Here is a 24619-nt window from a genome sequence, read left to right as displayed (position 1 = left end):
CTCAGCTTGGTTGGTTGGTCCAGTGGATCCACATTCTGTAAATCTGTAACACAGGCCAAGTTGCCTTTGAAATGAATGGGAGATGGCCTGCAATACCAAGACTGGTTACTGCAGTAATAATGGAGCTGTCTGCTTCCTGAAGAAATCAGTTCAGCACGAGAGCATGCTGACCTCGGCACACAGCTGTTCAGCAGGTGTCCTGGGCAACTGACCCTCGCCAATCTATTATTAAATCCCTGTCCTGAGGATAGGACATAAATAGTTTAACAGGACAACAACTTTAAAGGGGTTGTAGCAAAATTACAAATTTTCCACAGGATGGATGATAACTAATTGATTGGTTCGGGTCTTATCGGTGGGATCCCCAACTAATCTCGAGGAGGTTCCATATTTCCCATCCTCCTCATTGCAGGGTTACTGCACCCTCTGCAGTGAGGAGGAGATTGAATGGAGCGCTGGTCATGCAAGCTCGCTACCACTTTATTCACTGTCAATGGGACTGCCGAGATACCAGAGCTGCACCTGCTAGAGTTTTACCGTCAACCCAATTCAAATGAATAGAGCGCTGGCCGCACATGCTCTGCCGCCACTCTATTCACAGTATTATCACTGTAGAGTAAGCAATGAACTTCCTAGTGACAGCAAGAGTGGAAGACATGAGCCCCGTTCTGGAGATTGGCAGGCTTCTCAGTGGTGAGACTCCTACCAATCAGCAAGTTGTGTCCTCTCCTGTGGATAGGAAATAACTTGCAATTTTGGTACAACCCCTTTAAGTTGGGAGTAATTAGCAAATATGAAACTTCTCAGGAAAGACTTGAAAAACCTAATTTGCTTAGCCTGAAGGAAAGAAGGGAGAGGGGGGAGATGATCAAAAAAATTTTAAATATGTCACAGGAGGACAGAAAGGAGAGGAGGACATGATGGAAACCTTTTATATATGTTAGAGGAGAAGAGGAGGCATATAATGGAAACCTTTATATCACAGGAGGAGAGAAAGAAGAGGGGGGACATGATGGAAACCTTTATATGTTACAGGAAAAGAGAAGGAAAGGGGGACATGATGGAAACCTTTATATGTTACAGGAGGAGAGAAGGGAGGGGAGGGACATGATGGAAACTGCTATATGTGTTATGCGAGGAAAGAAGGGAGAGGGGGGAACATAATGGAAACCTTTATATATCTTATAGGAATAGAGAGAGGGGGGACATGAGTGAAACCTTTATATATGATAAAGGAGAAGAGAGATGGGGGACATGATGGAAATCTTTATATATGTTACAGGAGGAGAGAAGAGAGAGGGAGGACATGATGGAAACCTTTATATATGTCATAGGAGGAAAGAATGGAAAGGAGGACATGATGGAAGCCCTTCTAATTCTTATAGGAACGGAGAGGGGACATGATGGAAACCTTTATATATGTTACAGGAGGAGGGAGAGGGGGAACATGATGGAAACCTTTATACATGTTATAGGAGGAAAGAAGGGAGAGGGAGGACATGATGGAAACTCTTAAATATGTCATAGGAGGAAAAAATAGAGAGGAGGACATGATAGAAGCCCTTATAAATCTTATAGGAAGGGAGAGGGGACATGATGGAAACCTTTATATATGTTACAGGAGGAAAGAAGGGAGAGGGGGACATGATGGAAACCTTTATACAGGTTATAGGAGGAGAGAAGGTAGAGGGCGGACATGATGAAAACCTTTATATATGTTACAGGAGGAAATAATGGAGAGGGGGGGACATGATGGAAGCTTTTATATATATATTACAGGAAGAGAGAAGGGAGAGGGGGACATGACTGAAACCTTTATATATGTTACAGGAGGAGAGAAGGGCGAGGGAGCACATCATGGAAACCTTTATATATGTTATAGGAGGAAATAATGGAGAGGGGGGGACATGATGGAAGCCTCTATATATATATATATATATATATATATATATATATATATATATTACAGGAGGAGCGAAGGGGAAGAGGACATGATGGGAACCTTTATAGATGTTACATGGGGATAGAAGGGAGAGGGGGACATGATGGAAACCTTATATTTGGTTTTTGAAAATGTATAAATAATATACAGAAGGGAAGTGTATTTTTAGGAAGCTAAACACCAGAACAAGGAGGCACAATCTGAGATTAGCTGGGATGAAGATCAGAAGCAACATCAGGAAATATTATTGTTCCGAAATAGTAGATGTTTGGAAGAAACTTCCAGGAGACTTGGTAGGAAAAGAAACAGTACATTAATTCAATCTGGCTGGGATAAGCACAGATCTATCCTAAGAGAATAATAAGCAAATAATGCAAGGGTAGACTTAATGGACTATGTTGTCTTTTTCTATATTTCTATCTGTGGTGCTCAGCATTATTTTTTGCAATCAAAACAAGAGAAACCTCACCAGATGTGAACAAGTACAACAGCCCAAATCAGCACAACAATAGTTGGAATGAGAGAAAAATAAGAATGAATTCCCAGAGAGTGTCAAAGTTAATTAGTGTAATATTGCCCAACAAATGCCATTGGGAATCACTTGAATAAGGTTTGAAAAATTGCTGCCAAGATGCTGAGGACCAACGGCTATCATCTTCTGTACAACGCAGGGGCAGAAGTGTGATGTCCACAAGCACAGACCAATCCAATTTGATTAAAGTGACTCTCCGTGGCCACACCAGCTGCTCCGAAGACTTGATACACAGTGTTTATTAGAGCGTAAACACATGAACGTGTTTTTCGGGATCCTCGCTGGTTAATTGTAAGGGCAAGTAACAATGCAACTTGCCCTATCTATCCTGCATGTAGTAGAAACTAAGTGTGGGGAAAACCAGGGCAGGGGCTATCTTCTCACTATTTTTTTTCAAACTTCTGCACTATGGAGTAGAGTTTTATTGGTCAAAGAACGAAAAAAACCCTCATTAATGCACAACTACGCTCATAGTTGTGCATCTTTTCCAGTCTTCCGAGACTTCTCCTGTTTTCCAGGAATTTTTAAAAGGCAAATGTTGACCCTATCTTCAAAAAAGGGAAGAAGGCGGAACCAGGAAACTACAGGCCTGTGAGCCTGACTTCTATACCGGGATAGTTCTTTGAACAAATTATTAAACAGCATGTATGCAAGTACTTGATGAAAATGTAGTAATTAACCAGAGCCAGCATGTGTGTAACAAACAAGTTATGCCAGATGAATTTAATTTCCTTCTATGACAGAATCACCGACTGTGTTGCACAGGGAAATGCGGTAGATATAATATATCTTGACTTTAGTAAAGCATTTATCTCATACTATACTTATTGAAAAAATTACCAAATATGGGATTGACAAAGCAACTGTTAGGTGGATTCACAACAGGCTGAGTGATCATACTCAGAGAGTAATCATAAATGGCTGCACATCCAAGTGGAAGAATGTATCAAGTGGGGTACTACAAGGCTCTGTCTTAGGCCCAGTGTTGTTCAACATTTTTATAAATGATCTGGAGGATAGAATTGATGGGAAACTGATCAAATTTGCCGACGACACAAAGCTAGGTGGGATAGCTAACACAGTGGGCGGCGACAGACAGAATACTATTTAAGAAGTAGAAATGCAAAGTCCTACATCTGGGCAAGAAAACTGAAAAAAAAAGCACATACAGAATGGGCGGAATTGGTCTAACCAGCAGCACATGTGAAAAAAAAAGACTTGGGTATACTAGTAGATCATAGACTGAACATGAGTCAACAATGTGATGCAGCAGCCAAAAAGGCAAACACAATTCTGGGATGTATTAAGAGAAGCATAGAGTCTAGATCACATGAGGTAATTATCCCCTCTACTCTTCCTTACTCAGACCTTATCTGGAATACTCTAAAAAATACATTGACAAACTGGAGCAAGTTCAGAGAAGAGTTACCAAGATGGTGAGCGGTCAGAAAACCATGTCCTATGAGAAACGGTTAAAGGATCTGGGAATGTTTAGTTTGCAAAAAAGAAGGCTGAGAGGAGACTTCATAGCTGTCTACAAATATTTGAAGGGCTGTCACAGTGCAGAGGGATCAGCCCTATTCTCATCTGCACAAGGAAAGACTAGAAGCAATGGGATGAAACTGAAAGGGAGGAGAAACAGATTAGATATTAGAAAAACTTTCTAACAGTGAGGGTAATCAATGGGTGGAACAGGTTACCACTGGAGGTGGTGAGTTCTCCTTCAATGGACGTGTTCAAACAAAGGCTGGACATATATCTGTCTGGGATGATTTAGTGAATCCTGCACTGAGCAGGTGGTTGGACCCGATGACCCTGGAAATCCCTTCCAACTCTACCATTCTATGAAAAAAAAAGTGCCGATATACGTGCAATAGCCTGCAATAGTGCTCCCTTCACCGTGCTATTACGTCACACTATCGCAAGAGTATCTATGCATACCTTCGTCTACAGTAGCCAGTGCTGTCCAAATGAACAGTACTGAGCAGTCAGAGCAGCATGTAGTGTTTTAGACTAATGATGCATACTAATACACAGTGTGCAACAGGTGGTCAGAGAACTTTTTAGGTCATCCTTGTTTCTCCTGGCCTGGAGGATCGTTGTAAGGCTAGTTCACATGTTTGGGCATACAACCAGACAGTATACATTTGAAACAAATAAGATTACAGTGTAAAGACAGTCTCCATGTTTTGCAACGCAGTCAAAAAATATCCGGTCATAAACCCGCCAGACAAATGTCAGAAGGTTACACGTCTGGAATATATCTGCTTCCCAGCAGTCTATGGTGACTAATAAGTATGTATTTGGCTGATCCTTTGGCTGTAGACATACCATGATAACTAATAACACTAAAACCACTAATATATAACATGCTATACATAATAATGACACATATCAAGGGAAGGAATATATTAGGCTGCAAATGAACAGTCAGTTCTTGAAGTTAATGTGTTGGAAGCAGGAATAGTAGGCAAGTGTAAGGATCTCAGTGACTTAGACAAGGACCAAGTTATGATGGCTAGATGACTGGGTTAGAGCATGTCCAAAATGGCAAGTCCTGTGGGGTATTACTAGTATTTAGTTGTTAGTTCCTGTAAAAGGTGGTCCAAAAAAGGATAAATGGTGAACCAGCAATAGGATCATAGGGACCCAAATGTCCTTGATGTGCACAGGGAGCTAAGGCTAGACCATTTAGTCCGATCCAATGGAAGAGTTACTGTAGCACAGGTTAATGCTGACTATGGTATAAATGGAGTCAGAACATACAGTGCACAGTAGCAGCAGACTGATCTGAGTGCCCATGCTAATCACCAACAAAAAAGCTTAAAGGGGTTGTCCCGCGCCGAAACGTTTTTGTTTTTTTTTTTTTTTTTTAACCCCCCCCCCCCGTTCGGCGCGAGACAACCCCGATGCAGGGGTTAAAAAAACAACCCGCACAGCGCTTACCTGAATCCCGGCGGTCCGGCGTCTTCATACTTACCTGCTGAAGATGGCCGCCGGGATCCTCTGTCTCCGTGGACCGCAGGGCTTCTGTGCGGTCCATTGCCGATTCCAGCCTCCTGATTGGCTGGAATCGGCACGTGACGGGGCGGAGCTACACGGAGCCGGCATTCTACACGAGCGGCCCCATAGAAGACTGCAGAAGACCCGGACTGCGCAAGCGCGGCTAATTTGGCCATCGGAGGGCGAAAATTAGTCGGCTCCATGGGAACGAGGACGCCAGCAACGGAGCAGGTAAGTATAAAACTTTTTATAACTTCTGTATGGCTCATAATTAATGCACAATGTACATTACAAAGTGCATTATTATGGCCATACAGAAGTGTATAGACCCACTTGCTGCCGCGGGACAACCCCTTTAAGTTGGGCAAGAGATCATCAGAACTGGACCATGGAGCAACAGCCGCAAGGGCCTTGGTCTGATGAATTAATGAAATGCAATCCATGGAGGTCCCATGTTGCAACAGTATGCTGTCAATATCTTCGTGCCAATACTACAAATGGCTTCAAAGATCTGGTCGATTCCATGTCTCAATGGGTCAGATGTTTTGGTGGCACAAGGGGATCTATACAATATTAGGGAGGTGCTCCTAATGTCATGTTGTTATAATATTACGACCTGTGTATGCTGCCAACTGTATTGAAAGCCTTAAATGGAGCCTTTGTAAGACACAAACTCATTTGGGTGCTGGCTAGCTTCAGATTCCCTTCAGTCACTACTGATTAACCTTTACAGATTGTAACATTTAATCATCAACCCAACAAAATAGAACATCATTCCCATCAGCTCAGATATATTTAAGCCTATACAGTTTCAAAGCCCGGTGTTGGAATACTCAAAAGTATTGAAAGAAAACCTTTTGTTTATGGCTAGGTTTTCTTTCAATATTTAGCAGATACATAGCAATCAAACCTATTAAAGAAGATTAAGTGCAACACAAGAATAAAAATAGTGCATAATACCAGCCAAACTAGGAAAGGTATAGCGGGCTGACATTTATGACTCCATTGTGTTCATAAGGGGAGTGCCTTCCCTCCTGCTCTGCTCTCTCCTATAATCCTGTATACAGCAGTATTTATCAGCCAGATAGTGGGAGAAGAAAAGAAGGCACTCTTTTCATGAATATAGTGAAGCATAACTGTGCTGCATTATTTCTAGTAATTGACAGCATTGCACCATATTCCTTTTTTTCTTGCACTGTTTGGCATAACAGCTAAAGGGAACCTGGTGCAAGTATGACTATTGCCCCCATGTGTGTTTCATTCTGAAATACTTTGGAGTTTGACTTGAAATGGAATTCTGAGTCAAGAGGCAGGCTGTGCTGGCCTTTCCTCACCCACACCATGATGACTGACAGCTCTCTCCCCTTTTGTGTATAGAGTGAGAGCTGTCAGTCAATATACTGCGAGTGGGAAGGTCGGTGTCTTTTTGACTCGAAAGCTCCATTTTTAGCCAAACTTCAAAGTGTATGGAGTTTCAGAATAACACATACACCGGGGCAATGAGCTTATCTGTCTCAGGTTTATGCTGCTTGTGGTTCAGGCATTATGAAGCTTGTGGCAGGTTCCCTTTAAGCAAACCTATACTCACAAAATGACATATTTAAGGGCAGATCCACTTTAAAGGAGTTTTCTAAACATATAAAAAATAAAGAAAAGTAACTATATGAGTCTGAATATACACTACATGATACCATCGTCACTCAAAAGTGATTATTATATCTCCTACAGCACTGTTGTCTTGATGCCTCAGCAGTTGATGTGTGTTGGTGTGCGCTGCGCTCTTGGTGCTGACAGCGCTCAGTATTCGGAGGTGAGATGAGTGTTATGTGCAAGCTGAAATCAGCTGCAGATCCGCAGCTGAATCCGAGTCAAAATGTGTCACGATGGCGCAGATTTTACCGCGGATTTTCCGTTCCGTAAAGTCTGCAGCCTTCTACGTGTGAAAATACCTATAAATATTAATAATACAGTACAATGATAACATAAGAGCAGTTGTAAGCAGGGTCAGATTTACCTAAAGAACGCCTATAGCCAAGCAAACCTGAGAGAACAGTGCTGGAAGAGAGAAAAAATCATGCAGAAACACATATCCAGAGCATTGTGCTATTGGATGTCTCCATGTCAATTCGCTATTAACCGCATTGAACAACTGAAAGCAGATCACCGAGATAGAGACAATGGAACGAATACTATATGTATCAAGTATCTCATCACTTTTCTGCAACTGCAACATCTTTATAGTCGGCAGAAAAGGGAACATGAACCTGATGAACTTCGCTAGTAGAGATGGGCGAGCATACTCGCTAAGGACAATTACTCGATCAAGGATTGTCCTTAGCGAGTATCTTCCCGCTCGGGAGCAAAGGTTCGGGTGCCGGCGTGGGTGACAGGTGAGTTGCGGCAGTGAGGAGGTGGGAGCGGGGGGGGAGAGAGGGAGAAAGAGATCTCCCCTCCATTCCTCCCCGCTCTCTCCAGCCACTCCCCGCCCGCCGCCGCCGGCAGCCGAATCTTTTCTTCCGAGCGGGCAGGTACTCGCTAAGGGCAATGCTCGATCGGGTAGTTGCCCTTAGCGAGTATGCTCGCTCATCTCTATGCGCTAGCGTTGTCATATTCCTAAATTAATGCGCAATGTCTTTATATACTGTAAATCAATGGGAGCTGAAGAGACTGCTACACTTCCACTTATGGCCCTGATGACCAAGTCTGGCCCCGCAGCACTGACAGCAGGCTGGGCAATCAGCTGATCCCTGGGGATCCCGAGCGGCAGGTCCTCAACAATTAACTATTGACGACCTATCCTGAAAATAGGTCATCAATAGTTTTTGCCTGGAAAAACCCCTTTAAAGCTTAGGTTATATGGCTACATGGAAATCATAGTATAATCAATTGTACCATGTGTGGAAAAAGCACAAACCACTATTGGAAAATATAAAGCACAATCAGAAACTTTGCAATGATCACCAGGTTACAACTTTGTACTGCTGTGTAGAGCTACAGTATTTTTAAATGGACTGGCCCCCAGGAAATGTGCACATAGGCATATCCATTACTAGACACAAATGAGAAACTGAGTCATGGCTGCCTCCAATGAACTTCAGTTCCAAAACACCAACTCTGGGGCCTGCTGTATGATTTCACGCTACCCTAAAACTAAAATGCTATATGCTGGTAGACATTTGGGGTTTATTCACACATCCGTATATTTTGTCCGGGGGCATTTCATATTTGCTACGGGCTGCACACGACTCATTGACTTTAATAGGCTTTTTCACACATGCAATTTTTTTTTCATGGGCCTGTGCTATGTGCAAAAAAAAAATTGCAGCGTGTCTTATTCTTGTCCGTATCATGGAAGAAAGTAGGACATGGGATGTCCACTGCCTGCGGACATTGTGGATGCGTGTTCGTGTGCTGCCCGATGCTGACTGTGCCAAAAAATCTTGGGTGCAACTTGCACACAGAAGTGTGAAATTAGCCCTTATTCAAGAGTATTCCACTAGAGACATTTACACCTATCATACAGGATAGGTGATAAATGTATGATCACTGGGGTACAACTGTTGGGAATGGTGCACCCTGAATATCCCTAGTGACTGGAATAGTGGTGCACATGTGTAACCGTAGCAGCATTTATGTCCATGGGACCGAAGGAGGCAGCCAAGCGCACCATTTGGCTATCTCAGTGGTGGTCATGCATGTGTACCACTGTTCTATTCACTAGAGGGATTCTGGGTGCGCCATTCTCATGATCCCTGGGGTCCTAGTGGTTGAATCTCTAATAATCCTTTCTCTTCCCTTATCCCTTCTCCTGTGATTCCAAAACAGCTCTGCCCTCATCTGTATGTAGGATGTAACTACACGCTATGCCTTACACTCACTCATCATCACCATAGCATCTACAGGTTGGACCATGGAAAAGTAGCCGGTACACCACTCTTATGACAGCTGTCTAAAAAAACACAGTGCAGATTTAATTTCTTATACTACTAAGGTAAAATGAAAACTCAGCTGTAATTGGTTTCAATGAGCAACAAAGTTGGTTTTTTTAAGACAGCCTTCATAAGAGTGTGGTTTGAGGCTAATTTCCATGGCCCACCCTGTACTTCAGTGGAATGTTGTTTAGCGGGAAATATTTTCAATTACATGCGCCAAGAATTTTAAAAGACCCTGTGGAGGCCTTTAAAAAATTCCGCCAGTTTCTCATCAGGGGGTTACGATTCTCATGCATAATTCTCTCCCACTGATTGTCACACAAACAGAAGGCGATCCATAGGGCAGATTTCTTATTCTACAGGGAAATCTCTGCGACAATAAAGTAACGATAGTTAACTCCTACGCCCCTGTCACAAACCCACATAAACTCTTCTCCATGGTGGCCAATAAACTCCGAAACATCTCAGATACCAATATCTATTGGATGGGAGATTTTAACTTGGTGCAGTCCCCCTCTACGGATTGCTCCTACTCAGGCTCGGATAGGCTTAGTCCAGAGCAGCGAACCTCAATGAAGGCTACATTGGTGGATCAGGTAATAGCGGACTTGTGGAGGGAGAATCATGGAGCTAGAAGGGGTTACACTTTCTTTTCCCCACCACATAAGTCATACTCACACATATATTGGACTGTTGTATCCACCTCAATTTTACTGGCACTGGTTCAGGCCCGACATATTTCGTGTACCTGGTCGGACCATGATATAGTTATGTCACATTTCTTGGATCAATTTCCAGCTAAACATCCGGCAAGATGGTGGCTTAATGAAGCCCTCCTTAAAAACCCAGTGTCCCATTCCCAAATTCAAGATCAAGTTAACACCTACCTAGATACTAATGCCACCCCTGACTCACAACCAGTTTGGGTTTGGTTAGCACACAAAGCATTCATGAGGGGACAGATAATTAAAATCACATCGCACATTAAGCAAGAGAAAATTCAGAAAACAGCAGACTTGGAGAGACGATTGAATGTCCTGGAGTGAGCTAACCAAAAGCTCCCGAGCCTAGCCCTGATTAAAGAAATAAGAGACATTAAGCTCCAGCTGAATCTACTCTACACATCCCAGGCTGAGAGGGCCCTTCAATGGACACAATCCCGTTAATACCGGCTGGCTAACAAACCCAATAAGCTATTAGCTGTAAAGTTGCGGCAAAGAGAAAGACTCAACACAGTCTATTCTATTCGATCCCGCAATGGGAGCTGCACCTCAAACCCCCATACAATTGAGCAAACATTCCGAGACTTCTATAGCTCTCTCTATAAATATAAACCACAGAAGAACCCACAAGCTCCATAGTCCTTCCTAGAAAGGATCTCCCTACCACAATAGGATCCAAATCGACTATCCAATTTAAATCAACCCATTTGGGCAGAGAAAGTAGAGGAAACCATAAAAAAAACTAAAATTAGGTAAAGCCCCAGGGCCTGACGGGCTGACTGCTCTCTATTATAGAAAATTTGCAGAGTCCCTTATCGATCCCTTGGTTTGTCTGTATAATGACCTATTATCGGGAAAAAAACAAGTACCTGAGGAGTTTTTAGACGCGCACATACTGGTAATCCCTAAACCCAATAAAGACCAAAGAACTACCGCCCCATATCTCTTCTAAATCTGCACTATAAAATATTTACTAGTATCCTTCCACCTGGTTAAATTATCTCCTTCCCTCCCTTATCCACAAAGACCAAGTAGGTTTTATACCTGCATGCCAAGCCCCTGACAATGTCAGACAAATTCTGAACCTTGTTCATATTTCACGCTCCCAAAATTCACCATTGCTCCTTCTAGCACTTGACATATAAAAGGCATTTGACAGCCTATCTTGGGACTACCTATTTGCCGTCTTGGATGAGATTGGGGTGGGAAGTCCATACGTGGCGGCTCTGAGATCCCTATACTCTAGTCCATCTGCAAAACTAAAGCTTCCCAGCTCAGAGAACTATTCGATCCCTATTCAAAGGGGGACAAGACAAGGTTGCCCTTTATTCGCAGCTCTATTTGCACTCGCGATGGAACCCCTCGCTTGCCTAATTAGACAAAACCCAAATATATCAGGTCTTAATTGTAGTGATAGAGAATTAAAGTGGAGTCTGTTTGCAGATGATATTCTGCTCTCTCTCACTAGGCCCCTAACCTCCTTGCCCAACCTGATTAAAACCCTTGACTCCTTTGTGGAGGTGTCAGGTTTAACAGTCAATATGGATAAGACAGAAACTCTTTATATTAATGTTCCCAGTCCGATAAAAAAGCTGATTAACCTTAACTTCGGATTTCACGCTCCCCCCACTATCTTACATAGGCATACAACTTACCCCTGACCTGGCCTCACTGTACAGGTTGAACCACCCCCATTATTTAAATCTATTAAGGTAGACTTGATTTGATGCATAAACGCTATTAAAATGACCGTACTGCCACGTCTCCTATACCTCTTCCGATGCCTCCCCACCAACATCCGTACAGATGAATTAAAAGATTTCCAACAGGCAGTTTTCTGATTTATTTGGGGTGGGAAGAGACATAGAATTTGCCAAAATAGTATGCACTATCACAGACGGGTGGGCGGGTTGTCTGTTCCCAACTTCCAAAAGTATTTTGTGACGGCCCAATTATCCCATATCCCCCCAATTTTTGCTGGGACTGGAGCACCTCTTTGGGCAGAACTGAAATCTTCTATGATAGCCCCGGTGGGCCTACATACAGTTTTCTGAGATAGGAGCTTCAAGGCATCAGCCCTACGTCTGTTTTCACCACTGACGACACATCTATCTGGAGAAAGCCTAGATTCAAATATTCTTTGATGTCGGGCCTCCCTCCCCTTATGCCCCATTTTCCCTGATCAGGGCTTCCCCCCTGAGCACTCAGCAGAAGACCTTCCGCTGGTGGAGGAGCAGGGGTATAGTTCACGTAAACCATAGCATGCATTTTCAAAAACTGCTTAGTATTCCTTAGATTATTAAGAAATACAATATCCCCGACAACCGATGGTTTGAGCTTCACCAGATCCACAATTATGTCAGATCACTACGGCCTACGTCGTCCCCTATATTTAACTATTCTACATTTGAACGGTTTTGTCTCTGGAGCCCCCTTCAACCACGAATCATCCCCTACCTGTATGAAACAATGAACCAACCTCCCCAGATGGCAAACTTTCATTTATGATAAAATGGGAACAAGATCTAGATATCTCTATCTCTGCCATGTTGGCATCATTGTTGCACATTCACATCTAAGGGCAGCCACCAGGTGTCATTGGCGGAGACATCGATTAAGGTCCTACATAGGTCCTACATGGTTCCCGAAATGAATTAGAACTGGGTTCTATTGTGCACACCTGGTGGACCTGCCCGAAGGGAAGGTCGCTCACCTTGTCTCCTCGGTGATCGCCCAACCTTTTGATCGGGTCCCTGCGACATGTTTGCTAGCGGATAAACAGTCAGGCTTCAACAATCACCAGCATAAATTGGCGCAAAATATATGCATGGCCACCAGAGTCTATATAGCATCACAATGGTTATTGCCAATTCTGCAGATTGGCTAGAATCTCACGAATGATGGTGTACACGAAGCTTTCCGCTATGAGGGAAGATAGGATGGGGTTATTCCTGAAAACATGGCAGCCGTGGTGTGTTTTTTTGGGAGCTCCGGGGCTGACAGAAGCCCTACAGCGGTGAGATGGAGCAGGCGGTGGCTCGGGGAGGGAGAGGAAGCGTACAGAATTCCTATGGATGATACAGAAGGTAACAAAGTTCACCTGTAGAATTGTGTGACACAATAAATGTGGAGGTTATTGCCTACATTTTCTATCAATATCTGCTATGTTATGTTTTGCTTTATAACTAGAGATGAGCGAGCACCAAAATGCTCGGGTGCTCGTTACTCGAGACAAAATTTTCGCGATGCTCGAGTGTTCGTTTCAAGTAACGAACCCCATTGAAGTCAATGGGCGACTCGAGCATTTTTGTATATCGTCGATGCTCTCTAAGGTTTCCATTTGTGAAAATCTGGGCAATTCAAGAAAGTGATGGGAACGACACAGCAACGGATAGGGCAGGCAAGGGGCTACATGTTGGGCTGCATCTCAAGTTCCCAGGTCCCACTATTAAGCCACAATAGTGGCAAGAGTGCCCCCCCCCCCCAACAATTTTTACTTCTGAAAAACCCTCATTAGCAATGCATACCTTAGCTAAGCACCACACTACCTCCAACAAAGCACAATCACTGCCTGCATGACACTCCGCTGCCACTTCTCCTGGGTTATATGCTGCCCAACCCCCCTCCCCCCCCCCCCCCCCCGCACGACCCAGTGTCCACAGCGCACACCAAAGTGTCCCTGCGCAGCCTTCAGCTGCCCTCATGCCACACCACCCTCATGTCTATTTATAAGCGCGTCTGCCATGAGGAGGAACTGCAGGCACACACTGCAGAGGGTTGGCACAGCCAGGCAGCGACCCTCTGTAAAAGGGGCGGGGCGATAGCCCATAATGCTGTACAGAAGCAATGAGAAGTCCAATCCTGTGCCACCTCCATCAGGAGCTGCACACGTGAGCATAGCAATGGGGAACCCATGTGCCACACACTATTCATTCTGTCAAGGTGTCTGCATGCCCCAGTCAGACCGGGGTTTTTTATAAATAGTCACAGGCAGGTACAACTCCGCAATGAGAATTCTGTGTGGACCCACAGCATGGGTGGCTCCCTGGAACCCACCGGCGGTACATAAATAAAACCCATTGCAGTGCCCTGCTCAGCAGAGCTAACGTCAGGTTTAATGCAGGTGGGCTTCGGCCCACACTGCATGCCCCAGTCAGACTGGGGTTCTTTAGAAGTGGACACATGCAGTTACAACTCCGTGTGGACCAACAGCATGGGTGGCTCCCTGGAACCCACCGGCGGTACATAAATAAATCCCATTGCAGTGCCCTGCTCAGCAGAGCTAACGTCAGGTTTAATGCAGGTGGGCTTCTGCCCACACTGCATGCCCCAGTCAGACTGGGGTTCTTTAGAAGTGGACACATGCAGTTACAACTCCGTGTGGACCGACAGCATGGGTGGGTCCCAGGAAGCCACCGGCGGTACATAAATATATCCCATTGCATTGCCCATCACAGCTGAGGTAACGTCCGATTAAATGCAGGTGGTCTTCGGCCCACACTGCATGCCCCAGTCAGACTGGGATTCTTTAGAAGTGGACACATGCAGTTACAACTCCGTGTGGACCGACAGCATGGGTGGCTCCCTGGAACCCACCGGCGGTACATAAATATATCCCATTGCAGTGCCCAGCACAGCTGAGGTAACGTCAGCTTTAATGCAGGTGGGCTAAAAATTACTAGAATTACAATGTAGGCAAGGGCCCCAAAAAATTGGTGTACGAACAGTACAAATGTACTTCAGAAAAATTGCCCATGCCCAACCAAGAGGGCAGGTGAAACCCATTAATCGCTTTGCTTAATGTGGCTTAATTTATAACTAGGCCTGTAGGCGGCCCAGTTAAAATAAAAACTGGTTCAGGTGCAAGTTTCAACGCTTTATTGAATTGAGAATTGAAACGTATAAACATTGTTTACAAAAGTTATATGACTGAGCCTTGTGGGCCTCAGAAAAATTGCCCGTTCAGTGCGATTACGTGAGGTTTCAGGAGGAAGAGCAGGAGGAGGAGGATGAATATAATACACAGATTGATGAAGCCCTCGGAACTGCGCCTTCTGCCACTAGCGCTGTCGGATGGGAATTTTACCATCAGTTTGTCCGCCAGGGTCCTGTGGTATAGCATCACTCTCGAACCCCTTTCCTCTTCGGGTATGAGAGTGGAAAGGTTCTCCTTATACCGTGGGTCGAGCAGTGTGTACACCCAGTAATCCGTAGTGGCCAGAATGCGTGTAACGTGAGGGTCACGAGAAAGGCATCCTAACATGAAGTCAGCCATGTGTGCCAGGGTACCTGTACGCAACACATGGCTGTCCTCACTAGGAAGATCACTTTCAGGATCCTCCTCCTCCTCCTCCTCTGGCCATACACGCTGAAAGGATGACAGGCAAGCAGCATGGGTACCCTCAGCAGTGGGCCAAACTGTCTCTTCCCCCTCCTCCTCATCCTCCACATGCTCCTCCTCCTCAACGAGCTGAGATATAGACAGGAGGGTGCTCTGACTATCCAGCGACATACTGTCTTCACTCGCCTCTGTTTCCGAGCGCAAAGCGTCTGCCTTTATGCTTTGCAGGGAACTTCTCAAGAGGCATAGCAGAGGAATGGTGACGCTAATGATTGCAGCATCGCCGCTCACCATCTGGGTAGACTCCTCAAAGTTTCCAAGGACCTGGCAGATGTGCCGTCAGGGAGATATAGTGGCCCTGCCCGCCTGTGCTTGTCCACGTGTCCGTTGTTAAGTGGACCTTGGCAGTAACCGCGTTGGTGAGGGCGCGTACAATGTTGCGGGAGACGTGGTCGTGCAGGGCTGGGACGGCACATCGGGAAAAGTAGTGGCGACTGGGAACCGAATAGCGCGGGGCCGCCGCCGCCATCATGTTTTTGAAAGCCTCCGTTTCCACAAGCCTATACGGCAGCATCTCCAGGCTGATCAATTTGGCTATGTGCACGTTTAACACTTGAGCGTGTGGGTGCGTGGCAGCGTACTTGTGCTTGCTCTCAAACACTTGCGCTAGCGACGGCTGGACGGTGCTATGAGAGACAGTGGTGGATGGGGATGAGGACAGCGGAGGTGAGGGTGTGGGTGCAAGCCGGGAGACGGTCGTGTCTGTGTCCTGAGAGTGGGGTTGGATCTCAGTGGCAGGTTGGGGCACAGGGGGAGAGGCAGTGGTGCAAACCGGAGGTGGTGAATGGCCTTCGTCCCACCTTGTGGGGTGCTTGGCCATCATATGCCTGCGCATGCTGGTGGTGGTGAGGCTGGTGGTGGTGGCTCCCCGGCTGATCTTGGCGCGACAAAGGTTGCACACCACTGTTCGTCGGTCGTCTGCACTCTCAGTGAAAAACTGCCAGACCTTTGAGCACCTCGGCCTCAGGGTGGCATGGCGCGAGGGGGCGCTTTGGGAAACAGTTGGTGGATTATTCAGTCTGGCCCTGCCTCTACCCTGGCCACCGCACTGCCTCTTCAAACCTGCCTTGCTGCTGCACTTGCCTCCCCCTCTGAAGACCTGTCCTCAGTAGGCTTAGCAAACCAGGTGGGGTCAGTCACCTCATCGTCCTGCTGCTCTTCCTCCGAATCCTCTGTCCACTCCTCCCTCGGACTTACTCCAATTACTACTACCTGAGTGATAGACAACTGTGTCTCATCGTCGTCGTCCTCCTCACCCACTGAAAGCTCTTGAGACAGTTGCCGGAAGTCCCCAGCCTCATCCCCCGGACCCCGGGAACTTTCCAAAGGTTGGGCATCGGTCACGACAAACTCCTCCGGCGGGATAGGAACCATTGCTGCCCATTCTGGGCAGGCGCCCGAGAACAGTTCCTGGGAGTCTGCCTGCTCCTCAGAATGTGTCATTGTAATGGAGTGAGGAGGCTGGGAGGAAGGAGGAGCAGCAGCCAGAGGATTCAGAGTTGCAGCAGTGGACGGCGCAGAATTCTGGGTGGTCGATAGATTGCTGGATGCACTTTCTGCCATCCACAACAGGACCTGCTCACACTGCTCATTTTCTAATAAAGGTCTACCTCGTGGACCCATTAATTGTGAGATTAATCTGGTGACGCCAGAAACGTGCCTCTCTCCTAATCCCGCAGCGCAGCAGTCGGCTGAGATACACCTGGATCAGGAGCTCGGCCTGTGCCCACACCCTGACTTGGGCCTCCGCGTCCTCACCCGCATCCACGTCCTCTAGGCCTACCCCTACCCCTCAGCATGCTGTATTACCAGTAGTGCAGAAACAGAACGCTGTAATTAAATGTGCCTGTAATTATTGGCCTGTGGTTGGAGGCTGACTTCGCTTACGGAACGCACAGCAGAGCCAGGAAAGAATTTTGCGCAAGCCTGTAGTGAGACGTAGGTGCGTATGACTGAGCTAGTGGAATTCACAGCGCTGAAGCGGTCAAGTGTCCAAAGGCAGAGGCCTTAAGTATTTTGCTTCTATTTTTTTAAAGGCTGAGCTGAGACAGCAGACAGATACTGTAGGCAGCGTATATATGTATACTGTTTCCCTCTGGACGGGATGACGGCGGTGATGTAACGGGCAATGCAGAGCCAGGAAAGAATGTTGCGCAAGCCTGCTGTAACACTTAGCTGCGTATTAATTAGGACTACTACCCCCAGCAGAGACGCAGTACACTCAAGACGGTCACAGGCAGCCCAAAGATAGTATTTTTCCCAAATTTGTTTGAAAAAGCCCACTGCCTATATAGACAGTATATATCTTTCACCTTTCCCACTGTCCCTGCCTCACCACTACTGGCCCTATACTATGTAAAATTACTGCAGACTGTTTCCCTCTGGACGGGATGACGGCGGTGATGTAACGGGCAACGCAGGGCCAGGAAAGAATTTTGCGCAAGCCTGCTGTAACACTTAGCTGCGTATTAATTAGGACTACTACCACCAGCAGAGACGCAGTACACTCAAGACGGTCAGAGGCCGCCCAAAGATAGTATTTTTCTGAAATTTGTTTGAAAAAGCCCACTGCCTATATAGACAGTATATATCTTTCACCTTTCCCACTGTCCCTGCCTCACCACTACTGGCCCTATACTATGTAAAATTACTGCAGACTGTTTCCCTCTGGACGGGATGACGGCGGTGATGTAACGGGCAACGCAGAGCCAGGAAAGAATTTTGCGCAAGCCTGCTGTAACACTTAGCTGCGTATTAATTAGGACTACTACCACCAGCAGAGACGCAATACACTCAAGACGGTCACAGGCCGCCCAAAGATAGTATTTTTCCGAAATTTGTTTGAAAAAGCCCACTGCCTATATAGACAGTATATCTCTTTCACCTTTCCCACTGTCCCTGCCTCACCAGTACTGGCCCTATACTCTGTACAATGACTGCAGACTGAGGACGCAATGCTCTGCACGCCCGATATACGAAAAAAAAAAAAATGTGCAACACTGCAAAAAGCAGCCTCAACAGTACTGCACACGGTCAGATGTGGCCCTAAGAAGGACCGTTGGGGTTCTTCAAGCCTAAAATAACACCTAACGCTCTCCCTATAGCAGCAGCAGCATCACCAGCACTTTCCCTGATCTCTGTCGGGGCAGATTTTAATGCTCGGGTGACACCTGATCTCCCCAGCCACTCACTGCAGGGGGGTGGTATAGGGCTTGAACGTCGCAGGGGGAAGTTGTAATGCCTTCCCTGTCTTTCTATTGGCCAGAAAAGCGCGCTAATGTCTCAGAGATGAAAGTGAAAGTAACTCGAACATCGCGTGGTACTCGTCTCGAGTAACGAGCATCTCGAACACCCTAATACTCGAACGAGCATCAAGCTCGGACGAGTACGTTCGCTCAACTCTATTTATAACCTGTTTTATTTTGAGATCCCCCTGTATGGGGTAAATTATACACTGCTAGATTTTGAAAATTTAATAAAATCATTTGTAACTAAAAAATTCCGCCAGTTTCTACAAAAGCCAGCCAGTGGGCAGGAGCGTACACAGTCCTCATGGGGCCCCATAGCGAAACTCAGAATAGGCTGTATGCCAGCATACAGTGATATTTTTTGCATGAGTGTTTCACAGGCTGTCTGTGAGAGGCACAACTGAAAGTCAATGTGAGATTAGTACGGCGTATTACACGTGCAAAAACGTAATACGCAATCGCATACACTCGTGTAAGAGAGCCCTAAGTCAAGACAAACTGAGCATTTTGACTAGTAGCTTCCGTAGTCTGCTGACACCACCAAGAGAATCATAAAGTAAAGAGTAAATACGGCTTCAGCTGCTGGCTTTTCCTTATGGGAATCGCTGATAATGGTGATAGGCTTACTTATTATCGCTGAGAAAAATATTTATATAAAATATAAAACTTGATTAAATCTCTTTAAAATATTGAAATCAAACTCAGCGTTGAGTGCTTTCAATTAATAGACATATGACACACTATTCAAATCAACAGTTTCTAATTTCCTCTTCTATCACCACAGTCGAGTACTGTTTACGCTTAGGAGAGAGAAGGTACTCTATGTTCATGAAAGTCATACTTCCTCTTCCACGTCCTCAGTCATCACCTAAAAACAGCCAATAGATTGGGGAGGGCGAAGGTACTGGAATAAATTCTTATGGACCCAAAGTCTTGACCCAATCCATTTCCACCAAAATCGGTTTCATCAGGGGTCGATATTATCAAATAACTTGGTTGCTGTTTATATTTCTGCCATAACAATGATGTTTTTGGATGAATTTCTTAGTTAGTCCTCCAAAGAATAAAACAACACCACTAACAGACATCCACAGATGGCCAAAAATACCTCTCTATACCAATATTTAGAAATCCATTACTATACTGAATGTGATTGTTCTCCGATCTTGTAGCTCTAATACCTTTTAATGGCTAACAAAACTATGGTGGTGCGAGCCAATCCCCTGATGCCACATTCCTCACAAAACTCCGATCAAGTGATCGTGACGTCAGTGACCCTCTTTCAAAATAGTGTGTCATATGTCTATAAATTGAAGGCACTCAACACTGAGTTGTATTTCAATATTTTAAAGAAATTAAATAAAGTTTTATATTTTATATCAATATTTTTTCTCAATGGCTTTACTTTATGGAGGAACCCTTTAGACCGGTTTCACATCTGCATCGGAATCTCCAGCCGGAGGTTCCATCACAGATCCAGCTCAAAATACCATGCAGAACTTTTTCTTCTGTCCAAAAGCTGAGCAGTTGGCAGAAAAGCAGAAAGACCCCATTATAGTCAAAGGGTCAGTTCAGTGCTGTTTGGTTCTGCCCAGAGACGGAGCCATTCGGCCACAGGGATTCCCCTTTCCTGCTTCCTGAGTTGTTCTTTCAGAAACAGCACCACACCGGTCCACAGGTTAACTATGATATTGCAACTTAGATTTGCAGTATTGATATCCAATCAATAGTGCTAAAGGTACCATTACATGGGGCAACAGTTGGGTGCATAAGCACCCGACAGCCGTCCCACCGACTTTCACAAAGGAGTGATAGTCCTTCAGAGAATTGAGGCGGAGAGGACAGAGATCTCTTCTAGCCACCTACCTCCATTCACTGCAAACAGGTAGTCATTCGTAGATAACTGACTGCCTGTTTATACAGGCTGATAGTCACTTGGTTTTTAGGTGAGCTAAAAGCCAAATGACTTCGAAAGATGAGTGATTTCTTGACTATCCCTCAAATTCACAGTTCCCAGCAATTATTCGGATGATAATGAACCCGTGTAAAGGTACCTTAAGCTGTAATACCAGACACAACCCGTGGATGGGTATGGCGCTATCTCTAAAAGAAAGCAGCCATGCTTATCTACTCTGACACATCCACTATAAAGCCCTTTCCCCTATTAGCCCATCATTGGAGTTCCGTAAAGTTCGCCATCATTGTATGTTTCAGTAGCGGAAAAGTTGAGGCGATGAATCACTTGGTACTCGGATGGGTAAATGTGGGTGTAGCAGGAGAATGATTCATGCCCAAATGTGCAACACAACTGCTAGATCTGGTAAAGGAGAATAATGGTCTGGAGTCATTGTTCACAATTGAACCCTTTTACACGGGAGGACTGTCCAGCACTGAAGCACCCAACAGCCGTCTCAGCAATGTCTACTTATGTGCTTTCACGCGGGAGCCATCATTGCTCAGTGAATGGAGGTGGAGCTGAACAGAGATCATTCCGGCTCGCCGGTCTGCCTTGACAGTAAATAGGCAGCTGACGATATTGCGTTAGACTGTAACAGGAAATTCATTTTAATCCCCTATTGCAACTTAAGCGATCTGAACGTGTCGACAGGGATTAGTTTTATGGTGATGTGTTTTTTCTAGGAAGGAAGAGTTGGGGTGCTTTCACATTTGCCTATAAAATTTTAGCGTGACGCGAGAGTGAGTGAAAACACAGAATTATGAAACCAATGATTTTCAATGGTTTCATTCCCATTTGCAAATTTTTTTTCACTCATCCGATGAGGAGTTTAAAAAAAACGTGGCCTGTCTATCTTTCTGCGTTTTGCTTTTTTTTTCTCGCCCATGTTTCCCTATCAAGCCTCCTTTTTATCACAGCAATGCTATGGAAAGCTTCAGAGGCCGTGATTCGCCGACGATTTACCGCCGGCGAATTCACGGCCGTGGACAGGAGGCCCAATAGTTCCAATATGATTGTCCCTAAGGGTATGTTCATATGTAGCAGATTTGGTGCTGATTTTGACGTGGATCTGCAGCACAATTCATCCCTTCAATTTAAAGGGTGAAATCTGCTTCGGATCCGCATTATAATCCGCACCAAAATCCAAAGAAAAATGCACGATTTTCGCCTGATGTGAGAGTCAGTAAAAAATCACATTATGAATTCACTGATTTACAATGCTTTCCTTCCCATTTGTGATGTTTTCACTTATGGGATGTTGAGTGGAAAAAAACATAGCGGCGTGCCCCATCTTTCAGCGTTTTTTTTTTTTTTTTATCTCCCATTTTTCTCTATGAAGCCTCCTTTTTATCGCAACGCAACAAATTGTGATGCAATTTTAATATTAGTCCTATTGACTGTCGTGTTAAAGAAACGTGCGATTTTAATACGGCAGCAGCAATACGAGATTATTCTAAAAAAAAAGCCTTTAAAAAAATCGTGGCAAAATCGCAATCGCCTGTGTGAAACTAGTCTAAGGGTATGGTCCCATGGTGGATTCTGCTGCGGAATTTACCGCGCTGAATCTGCCTGGAGGAATGCAGCAGAAATTCTTGACTCCTCTTAATGGGCTAAATATAAAGCACACACACTGTGTTACTGTATCATCCTGGCCTGTATAATTACCTTCATACTCTCACTCAAGAAATCCCACTGTACCAAGACCAACATTACCAATAGTAACACTACATAAGGACCAAATAATACCGCCACGTCATGATCACATATTACCACCACATACCAACATACTGCCATTGAATAAAAACCACTACAAAGATCAATATTACCAAAACAACACCATATAAGTAGTAATACCTCCAAACTATGGCTACATAATACCACTATAGTATCACTAAAAATCAGCACAAAGACCAATGTTACCCCTCCCACATACACAAACTGTGACCCTTTACCAGTATATACAAGATCTACACAGGCACTTTACAGACCATATAAATGATTACAGTACCGTTATATCCAGTGATCACAGGTGACATCTCCTCTGACTGCAGTCATTCACTTTCCCTTTTTCTTCATCTGGCCCAGACCATCATGATGACTTCTCCCGATCATAACTTGTCTCTGCAGAATTTGACACACAGACAGCTTTAACTCCTCAATTTTCCAGGGACCTAGCTTTGTTTTACAAAACTTCCACATAATCTCTCCATCTACAATGCCCCAAATACTAGTAATGCCACCTGAGGTGACCCACACAGCAATAGCATTTCCCTTTTTTGTGCTCCCTGTAAACCCCACATAGTAAGTGCTACTTTCGTGTTCCACACACAGTAAAAGAACCCGCACTGAATAATAATGCTCCCCTTATGCCTTCATTCAGTAAAGATACCCCAATAGGCCCCCACTCAATAGTAATACCCCTCAAAGGCACAAACTGAATGATAATAGCCGATATGGGCTCCCACTCAGTAATAACACCCTATATAGGCGCACACTCGGTAATAATGTAGCTCACCAGCCGCAGCTCAGTCATAATGCTCCATACAGGTTTCCACTGAGTAATAATGCCCCATATGGGCCCTCACTCAATAATAATGCCCCATATAGGCCTCCACTCAGTAATAATCCACCTCATAGGTCCCCATTCAGTAATAATGCTCCATATAGGCCCCTGATCAGTAATAATGCTCCGTATAGACTGCCACTTTGTAATAATGACCCATAGAGGCTCTTACTTTGTGATAATTCTCCATGTAGGTCTTCACTCAGTAATAATCCCCCCCCCCCCCCATTCAGTAATAATGCTCCTCACAGGCCCCCACTCAGTAATAACATCCCATACAGGTCCCCACTCAGTGACTGCCCCATATAGGTCCCAGACCCCCGCTCAGCAGTAGTACCCCTCATTTGCCCCAGTCCTTTAACTCAGTATCGCTGCCTTTTGTGTATAGTAAAAAAAAACAACTTATGCTTACCTGCTGTTCTGCTAATCCCGCTCCCAGCCTCTGCAGTCCGTGCCACCCACACAGTTCGCCTACTCATCTTCCAGTAGAGCGATCATACAGTCACTGAGGCCAGTTCCCGGCTGTGGCAATCACATGTGCGTGTCACTTGATCGCTCTACCGGAAGCTCAGCCAGTGAGCAGTGCGAACAGTGTGGACTGCAGAGATTGGGGGAAGCAGCACAGGTGAGTACTTTTTATTTTTTACATTTCACCAAAGATGTCCTCCCCTGCACAAGCCACAGGTCTGACAGATTATCAATAAGGCCTCCTGTCCACGGGTGACATTCCATTGCGTTATCCGCACGCAGGTAAACGCTTTCCATAGGATAACTATGGAAAGCGCAGCCCGATGTACACGAGTATATAAAAATCATGGCATTCTTATAATTAATGATAGGTTCATCGTGGTGACTTTAGCATTATCCTGCAGCGGCTCCTGCTGCAGAAATCCTTGTAGGAAAACGCTACACCCATGGACAGCCAGCCTAAGGGTAATGTAAATGGCTGTGAGACCCCTTGGAGCATGAAGCCTGGGGTGACCATTCCTGTTCTAATCTTAAAGAAAGGCTTTCGGAGGCTACTTGTGAGTACTGACCTCTTCTTCCGCTTGTGTAGAGCTTGTTGACCACTAGATCCCTCTACGACGCAGAAAAGAAGTTTTCCCCTGTTACTAGAGTCTGAGAGGGGGCGCATTTTTGGAATGTGAGAAACTGGATGGTCGTATCGATGAATTGTCTCCACCGGCCATTCTGACCAGACTGTTAGGGGGTGTTGGGACCAGTGGATGTGTGAGGGCACACAGACAAGGTGCAGAACCAACATCGGAGCACTGTCCTCCATAGAGTTAGAAACATATGTCAGCCCTCATCCAACATCA

General features: G+C 45.2%; 1 protein-coding gene across 2 annotated transcripts in view; it reads right to left on the bottom strand.

The window, feature by feature from the left end:
* STAT6 (signal transducer and activator of transcription 6) overlaps positions 1–24619 on the bottom strand; it is a 154130-nt gene that overhangs the window by 112491 nt on the left and 17020 nt on the right. Inside the window, exon 2 of one of the 2 annotated variants that reach the window (XM_066584448.1) lies at positions 22746–22858. The exons of the other annotated variant lie outside the window; for it this stretch is intronic. Coding sequence (XP_066440545.1) covers positions 22746–22773 — 28 coding nt within the window. The 5' untranslated portion in view covers positions 22774–22858. The remainder of the gene's footprint in view (positions 1–22745; positions 22859–24619) is intronic. 2 annotated transcript variants of the gene reach the window in all.

This window comes from Eleutherodactylus coqui, chromosome 1 (genome assembly GCF_035609145.1).
Source record: "Eleutherodactylus coqui strain aEleCoq1 chromosome 1, aEleCoq1.hap1, whole genome shotgun sequence".
Lineage (NCBI taxonomy): Eukaryota > Metazoa > Chordata > Amphibia > Anura > Eleutherodactylidae > Eleutherodactylus > Eleutherodactylus coqui.
The sequence above is the reverse complement of the archived record's forward strand: the minus strand, read 5'-3'. Positions and strand labels throughout refer to the sequence as shown.